Source organism: Phycodurus eques, chromosome 3 (assembly GCF_024500275.1).
Source record: "Phycodurus eques isolate BA_2022a chromosome 3, UOR_Pequ_1.1, whole genome shotgun sequence".
Lineage (NCBI taxonomy): Eukaryota > Metazoa > Chordata > Actinopteri > Syngnathiformes > Syngnathidae > Phycodurus > Phycodurus eques.
The window spans coordinates 19,381,434-19,390,000 of record NC_084527.1 but is presented as its reverse complement, the minus strand read 5'-3'; the positions used below and the strand labels follow the sequence as shown (position 1 = coordinate 19,390,000).

The 8,567-nt window shown below is 41.7% G+C and overlaps 1 protein-coding gene across 1 annotated transcript in view; it reads right to left on the bottom strand.

Moving 5' to 3' along the window:
- Positions 1-8,567, bottom strand: part of LOC133400103 (zinc finger protein 462-like) — a 25,344-nt gene that overhangs the window by 6,024 nt on the left and 10,753 nt on the right. The window contains exons 4-7 of the mRNA XM_061672356.1: positions 5,369-5,487; positions 5,057-5,182; positions 4,296-4,530; positions 675-817 (exon numbers count right to left, since the gene is read on the bottom strand). Of these exons, the coding sequence (XP_061528340.1) occupies positions 675-817; positions 4,296-4,530; positions 5,057-5,182; positions 5,369-5,487 (623 nt within the window). The remainder of the gene's footprint in view (positions 1-674; positions 818-4,295; positions 4,531-5,056; positions 5,183-5,368; positions 5,488-8,567) is intronic.

The window sequence follows — 8,567 nt, the reverse complement described above, 5'->3', positions numbered from 1 at the left end:
GAAATGCCAAAATGAGAATAATTGCAAGGAGCACATGTAGTACACAACTCACACGCAGACTAAACAACCAAGTTCCTGACATCACTCACTAGGCCACGCTCCTTGAAGGTAAATTAGTAAATTGAGTTATGAGCTAGGGCATAAATTAAACTTGTAAATCAAGGTACCACTGAGTACTAAAATAAAATATTTAACTACAAATAAAAAAATGCTGTATATTACTATTACAATATTGAATAATAATTTTAAAAAGCAATAAGAATAATAAGTTTGAATATGTATCTGTGATTCTCAAAGTGTGGTATTATTACCACTTGTGGTATGCAGTCTCCCTTTAGTGGTATGTGAACAAATCACTGCCTAAGTACAGTTGAGTTGTATTTAACTTTTTAGTACAACTCATTTGCATTTACATTTGAATAACTTTTTTTTTTTTTAGGGATAATTTTTTTTAAAGTTTTATGTGCAATACATTTTAATTGAATCAATATATAAGTAGTTTTTCCCCCTATATTGAAGCGCAGTGTCAATGTTTAAGCTGTACATAGTGTTACAGTAGCTTACAATATTATTAAATAAACTTTTTAGAAAAATACAACAATTTTTTAGTGAATACTTAGGCCTGTTATGCTAATGTACTACATATTGCAACTAGAAATATTATGGGGATGTACCACGATGCAGCAGGACGTGGTCGATCATGTTGTTCTTGTGGTTGGTCTGGTAGAGGCAGAAGGGACAGCGAAGGCCGTCTTGTGGAGGAGCTTCTTTCTGGAACATGGAATGATCTGTTTCCATGTGGATTTTCATGGCTTTTCTAAGAAACAGACAAGTGGTAATCAATATCAATCACTACGCCATATTGTGCGCCGAAATTAATCAGAAAGGCATCTATTTTGAAATGTGGGGTCTATTTCCATTCGTAAAAAGGACGCTTTTGCTAAATGGTAGCAGATAACAGAAGGAACTACTTTTTGTTGCTGTATTTGTCAATTATATTATATTCATTTGGATGATAATAGTACTTATTCTTATTTTTTTTTACTCTATTAGTATTTCAAAATTGTATTATTATTCAATTAAGATTTGTTTTAAAAATAGGGTGCAGCAATAATAAGCTAAACTTCAGCCGTAACGTTTTCACTCAGCTATTTGTTCTTTTGTGTGTAGGTTCTTGACGGTTTGCCTGATGATTTATGATGCTGACTGAAATAAATCACATTCATTCATTCTATTTTAAAATAATTTTTGTACAATTATTTAATTAAAGTTATTTGTTTTAAGATAGCGGCACGGTGAGCGACTGGTTAGAGCGTCAGCCTCACAGTTCTGAGGACCCGGGTTCAATCCCCGGTCCCGCCTGTGTGGAGTTTGCATGCTCTCCCCGTGCCTGCATGGGTTTTCTCCGGGCACTCCGGTTTCCTCCCACATCCCAAAAACATGCAATAATTGGAGACTCTAAATTGCCCGTAGGTGTGACTGCGAGTGCGAATGGTTGTTTGTTCCTATGTGCCCTGCGATTGGCTGGCAACCAGTTCAGGGTGTACCCCGCCTCCTGCCCGATGACAGCTGGGATAGGCTCCAGCACGCCCGCGACCCTAGTGAGCAGAAGCGGCTCAGAAAATGGATGGATGGATGTTTTAAGATATACAGTGGGAGGAAAAAAACTATGTGAACCATTAGTAATTTCTTAATTTCCTCAACAAAATTGGTCAAAATGTCGTCTGAGCTTCATCTAAATCACAAGAATAAACAAAGAAGAATCTGCTTAAACTAATACCACACAAACAATTGTTTTTATATTGTTATTGAAAATAACATGGAAACATTCACAGGACGGGGAGCAAAAAGTAAGTGAACCCTTTGATTTAAAACTGGTTGACCCTCCTTTGGCAGCAATAACCTCAAATAAATGTTTCCTGTAGTTGTATAGCAGATGTGCACAACGATCAGGATGAATTTTGGACCATTCCTTTTTACAAACGTATTACAGGTCAGTGTCTGGTGTAAAGAGGTGTCAGGACTTTACATATAAACTTGTATAAAGCTGGAATAGGTTAAAAAAAGTATCTCTAAAAGTGTAAATGTTCAACAGTCTATGGTTAGAAAAATTGTCTGTAAATGGGAGAAAGTTCAACACTATTGCTTCCCTTCCAAGCAGTGGCCGTCCTTTAAAGACGACTATAAGAGCACAGGGCAGAATGCTTTAAGAGGTAAAGAAGACAAGAGTGTCAGCTGAAGACTTACAGAAAATGCAAGGGTTCACTTACTTTTTTCCTCCCTGTCCTGTGAATGTTTACGTCATTTTCAACAACAAAAAAACATAATTGTTTGTGTGGTATTAGTTTATGCAGGCAATTTGTTTAGTCTTGTGATTCGGATGAAGATCATACTATATTTGATGACCAATTTATGCAGAAAAACTCACAGCGGCTGTCCCGCGCGTAGTTTGCCTTTATACTCGAGCGCAACCCACGCGGGCAGTTTTGAAAATGTACTGCAGTTCACCTCCAAGTCAGGGGTGTTGCTACAGCTGGTATTGCCTAGGAATCAATCAACAATCACGAGAGACGATCTCCGCGGCGTCCTACGCGCAGCAACAATTTTTGACGTGAGCGCGTCAAGCTACGCAGAGGGGCCGCACGGGCGTCGTCGGCCGCGCGACCGCGGGAGTATAAAGAGGCCTTTAGTAAGAAGCTCAAGCCGAGAGAGGAGCAAGCGGAGGAGGCTTAATCAGACGTGGAAATGTAGTTGTTGGGGTGGACCGACGACACCAAAAATAGTCAATATCCACAGTATATTAGCATACGATTGCCAGCACTTGCTGAAATTACGATCATCCAGTGACTGATTGTTTTAACTGCAACGCTTGCGACCGTTCACATCCTTCGGAGCGCAGCTCTTAGCAAGACCCAGCTGCCGACAAAGGAACAGACTCATGGAGCAGCGTACGCCGACAGAGGGGCAGGCGGAGGCGGCTTTATCAAGACAGGGAAATGCAGTTGTCGGGGCAGACTAAGCTCGTGACATGATGCCGGTTACTCCAAAAAGCTGCCATTTTGAGTAACGAACAAAGCAACACGTTACTTTTCCCAGGAATGTAATTAGACTACAGTCACTTCTTCAATCCAACGATAGTTACTTTTGCATCATCAATGTCTCTCACCAAATATTAGTTTGTATCTGGTGATTCAAATAGAGGGTAGTCCAGATGTGCAGAAGCATTTAACTGAGACCACCCATTTTTTCCCTACGAATAGAAGAAAGCGATTGGTAAGTGATTGTAGACTCTACAATGCACAGTGACTGTGCAGTACCATAAAATTGCAAAGAACTGCACGATTTCACTGTTGCCACATTATTTTTGTTATTTTCCTTAGTAAAAAAGTGTATTTGATTGTTGTTACATTTTTTATGTATCCATTAAGAATACAGTTTTACTGGCGTGTTAAACGTGCAATGCTTTGTGGGATAATTATTCATACAGAGTGCGCGATCATCAAGTCGTCACGGAGGGTAAGGAGTGACTTACTTGAACGACTTAGAATACTTAGCTTAAATAGTGTTTACAATGAAAAGTGAGAACTCAACTTCAGTCTGTGAGCTGGTTGAACGCGATGAACGGCTGACGGCACGTCGTACGAAAAAAATTTTCTCTCTCTCTTCGCATCAAAATTACTGTGGTGGGACCAATGGTGTGTGTGTGTGTGTGTGTGTGTGAACCCATGGGTTCTGGCCCGGCCACCAGACGCCCGCCTTCGAGCCCCACCTCCAGGCCTGGCACCAAACTATATTCAAAGCAGCTTTAGAATAATTATGTAACAGAGAAAAATGTGGAAAAAGTGAAAGGGTGTGAATACTTTCTGGTGGCACTGTAAGTAGTGGATCACCGTTCCAGCTTTCCATCAGTTTGGGGGTCCTTAGCCTGGAAATTGTTGAAGACCCTTAACATAAACCATTTAAAAAAATATCAAAAAGTTATAGTGCATCCCTAAATATTTTTAACTAATTACCACTGCTACTTTTATGCATTAGTCTGGATAAGATCTATCTATTTAATTATTTTTTTCCACATTTTGGGACAGGGTGGGTTGTACTGTACTGTACTGTACCCCAACCTTATTTGCGCCACGGACCGATTTCATGCGAAGCCATATTTTGACTGACCGGCAACTATGCGGCAAAATTTTGGATTGGGGGGAAAATCAGGTACTGGTATTGAGTTTGGATCCACTGTATATTATGAACAAAAGTATTAAATTAAGTAGCGGTTAACAAACAACATGCAGACTGACTTTAAGCCGGTGAAGAAGTCGCAGTCCTTGCACGCCAACATCTTCCTGCCATGTCTACTGATGTAGTGTCGCCGCATGCTGGGCAGGTCCTTGGAAAAGAAGGAGCAGTTCTCGCAGCAGAACAGGCCACTGCTGCCATTCTGCCTGGTGGCCGGCATGGTACTAGCTCCGTTCTGAGCCATTAGACTCAGGTGGCTAAGCTGGCGTCGCACCTCTGGGGGCTCCAGGTACCAGTCTGTGAGCAAGGTATAATGTAACACGTGTGAGTGGGACTGGTAATTAGATAGGTGGGAAGGTAAGTAGGTAGCTGGGTAAGTGGGTGGGGTACTTGGTAGGTAGATGCGCAAGTAGATAAAACCCCTGGCAAAAATGATTATCCTAGCTTAACAACTGAAAAGGTATTTTATGTTGAAATAGTGACGCTACAGAGAAATGTATTTAAGCTAGTAGTGTCGCTAGTATCCAGCACTGCTGCGTTTGGTTGTAAGCATAACGTTACCTGCGGAGCACAGTGCGAGACCTCTCGCAGTTGTTTTATGAGATGAAAACCATAAAGCCTCAAGCAACCGATTCCTAGCCTCGTGATATCCGGTCCGCACCCCTACCACAAACGTATCTTAGAATTACTGGCGGATTTTGTATCGATAACAGAGCTACCGATACAGTCGTATCTCTCTCCTTTACGAACAGCTATCCAGTTGCATCGGTTTATCATTCCCAACCCTAATGGGTAGGTGTGTCTATATGATTACATTACTTGCCTTTGTTACGCCCTTCATTAGTTTTGCCCACACTAATGACTTGGTGGCCTAAATGTGGAGCATCCTTGTCTGCACTATGAGTCACACTGGTCTCTTCTTTGTGGTCACAGGTTTCTATGATGGTATCTGGAAAGCACACATACATACACAATAAACAGTGGCATGAAAGTGGCTTGGTTGTGTCATTTCACAGTTGGGTGGGCAGGCGCTCCAGAATCCAACTATTCGGATACAAGCTACTAAAAAGTCCCTTTACATCATACGTCCCATTTGAGTACGTCAGAATTCAATGAAATAAAGCTGTTGACCTACCAAGGTGGTTTTTCAGCAAATGGTTGGTCCACAGGCCCATCAGATTGGTACGATAGAAGCAGATGGCGCACTGAAAAGGACGGATAGTCCCAGGCTTATGGAGAAGATATTTGTTCAGGCTGTTGGGGTCAGAGAAAAAAGAAAAATACACTTGCTTAGATTGTTAGGTAGGAAAATAGCTAAAAAATATAGGTGAGTAGGTAGGTAAATTGGCAGGAAAGTACCTTAGTAAGTGAGTAGCTTGGTACATACGTGGGCAATTAAGTAGGTAGATGGGTAATTACGTAGCAAAGTAGGAGGGCTGGTGCATAGCTGGGTAAATAGCTAGATAGGTAGTTGGTTAAGTAGATGCATATGTAGGTAGACTGATAAATAGTTAGTTAAATAGTAGTTAGGTAGGTGACTAGGTAGATTTGTTGGAAAGTATGAAGATTGGCACATGGGTAAGTAGCTAGATGTAAGTAGGTGGGTGGATAACTGTAGGTAGGTGGATTGGTAAGTAGTCGGAATGTTTATGACTAGATGGTGACTTGAATTGGGATTCGAATGGATGTGGAAAAGCAATCATCGAATGAGAATTTTTGGACTCGCAGGTGTACAGTAGCTACTGCAGTCCTGCAGCTGATCATGGATCATGGATCACAGATGTATGTAGCCAAAGCAGGCCAGCCAAAACAGATCAGTGTATTCGTTCCCATTTAATAGATAGTTTTCATCCATCCATCCATCCATTTTCTGAGCCGCTTCTCCTCACTAGGGTCGCGGGCGTGCTGGAGCCTATCCCAGCTATCATCGGGCAGGAGGCGTGGTACACCCTGAACTGGTTGCCAGCCAATCGCAGGGCACATACAAACAAACAACCATTCGCACTAACAGTAACACCTACGGGCAACTTAGAGTCTTCAATTAATGCATGTTTTTGGGATGTGGGAGGAAACCGGATTGCCTGGAGAAAACCCACGCAGGCACGGGGAGAACATGCAAACTCCACACAGGCGGGGCCGGGGATTGAACCCGGGTCCTCAGAACTGTGAGGCTGACGCTCTAAGCAGTCATCCACCGTGCCGCTTAGATAGTTTTCAAATAATCAAATTAACTTTTTCATTTTTTCGGAATAGTACAAAGAATATCAATTCGATTCTGATTAGGAAGTCATTCGTTACTGTCAATGCGAATAGTGAATGGGGATTTAGAGGGTGAGTCTGAGCCCTACCAAGTAGGTAGGGTAGGAAAAATGGAAAGTAGGCAGGTAGGTAAGTTGGCATGTAGAAAGTAGGTTGTAAATAGACACGGTTAAGGACCTAGATAGGGAAGTATGGATGTAAGTAGATGTGCAAGTAGATAGGATGTCACGTAGTTAGGTAGCCAGACGGGTAGGTAGCTCGGCAGGCAGATGGTTAAGACCCCTGTCTCACTGGCCTCGAGACTAGTTGGCGACAAGTCTCCACTGGTTGCGTTTCCATGACGTCTACTGGAGTCTACTGGCCGCCAAGGAGTCGCGGCGAAATCGAACATGTTCGATTTCAGCTGAGACCTTTAGGCGATTCCTCTCTATACTCACTATAGAGAACAAGTTTTACGTAGCTTAATGTCACAAAACTGCAAACAATCTTCACCAAAATTGATGTCAACCTCTGAAAATAGCAGAATCTATTGCCCCAATATTTTGGATCATATGGACGTCAAGAGTTTTCCTCTTATACAGGAAAGCTTGCAATGTCACAAAACTGTGAGCAATTGTCATCGAAATGTATATGGACATCGCTACCTATGCCCATTTCAACCTCTGAAAATATCAGAACGATGGCCACAATAGTTTGGATTTTATGGACGTCAAACATCAGGATTTTTCCTCTTAAGTAAAAAAAGCGGCTTCCAGGTGAATTGATTGTCAAGTTGTCTGGAGACGTCTCCCAGACATCTTTCAAACAATATTTTTGTATCCTGCGTCCCGGAGTCGCTAGGACTGATCAGTCTCAGCAGTCTTGGCGATGTCTACACCAGTGACATAGGTGTCTAAGCACATAAATAGTAAGTAAGTAGGCAGGTAGTAAGTAGGCAGGTAGGTGGATGGGAAGGAAGACAGATGTAGCTAGATGGGTAAGTAGATTGACGGTTGTAGCTAGGATGGGGGGCATAAGATAGTCGGTCACATTATTAGACATGCAAACACCACAGGCATGAAAAAGGTGAGGAAAAAAAAAAAGAGAGAATTGTTTTTATTTTAACAAATCTGGAAGACTGAAGAGTACAAAAACTTAAAATAAAAAAAATTTCTTCATGTAGAAAAACATTTACACCACTCAAGTACATATTGATGTACAAATTTAAGATAAACATTTAATTTGCCTAATTTCTTTGATTTTTGTTTTGGCCTACAACTTGAGCGAGGCCCATCTCCCCCTGCACCTGATGCCTGCTTCAAGGTGTGCCACATGAATAGCATCCTCCTCTTTAAGCACTCTCATTCTGGGAAAGAATTGACTAAAATCATTGCCTGTTTCACTTCATTTATCACTATAACCAACTTCAAAGGCTAATCCCAAATGCATCCTCCAGAAAAATATTAAGTAGAGTATTTTTCAGTTATTATTGGCCATTTCTGAATTTGAAGCTATTTCATTCTGTGTTGTGACATAATCCCTAACATCGCTCCGTCGCTGAATACATTCAACATTAACATCCGTAAACTGATTAGATAATTGTAGCTACGTTTCCCAATTAATACAAGATGGACTGATCAGCCTGTCGCCGACTTTACGTGTGCTCCCCGGTTCCCCTGGGACCACAACCGGGGCCAGGATCCACAGCACCTCAACGCGAAAATACAAAAGAGCAGTGCAACAAATACGACACTGGCTGATCTGATGGGCAAAAATGTTGCTTAAACATAGGAGTAGCAATAGAGGATGTCCGCTCCAGAGGTGGGTAGAGTAGCCAATTCTTGTACACAAGAGTAATATTACTTGACAATAATGTGACTCAGGCAACAGTAAAAAGTAGTCCTCCAAAAAACTGCTTGAGTAAGAGTAAAAAGTACACAGTGAAATAATTACTTAAGTACTGAGTAAGTAGTGAGTAACTGATTTTTTTAACCACACCATGAATATCCATCCATCCATTTTCTGTGCCACTTCTCCTCACTAGGGTCACGGGCGCCCAATGCGGAAGTCGAAAGTCATAGTTTTACGCACGAAAT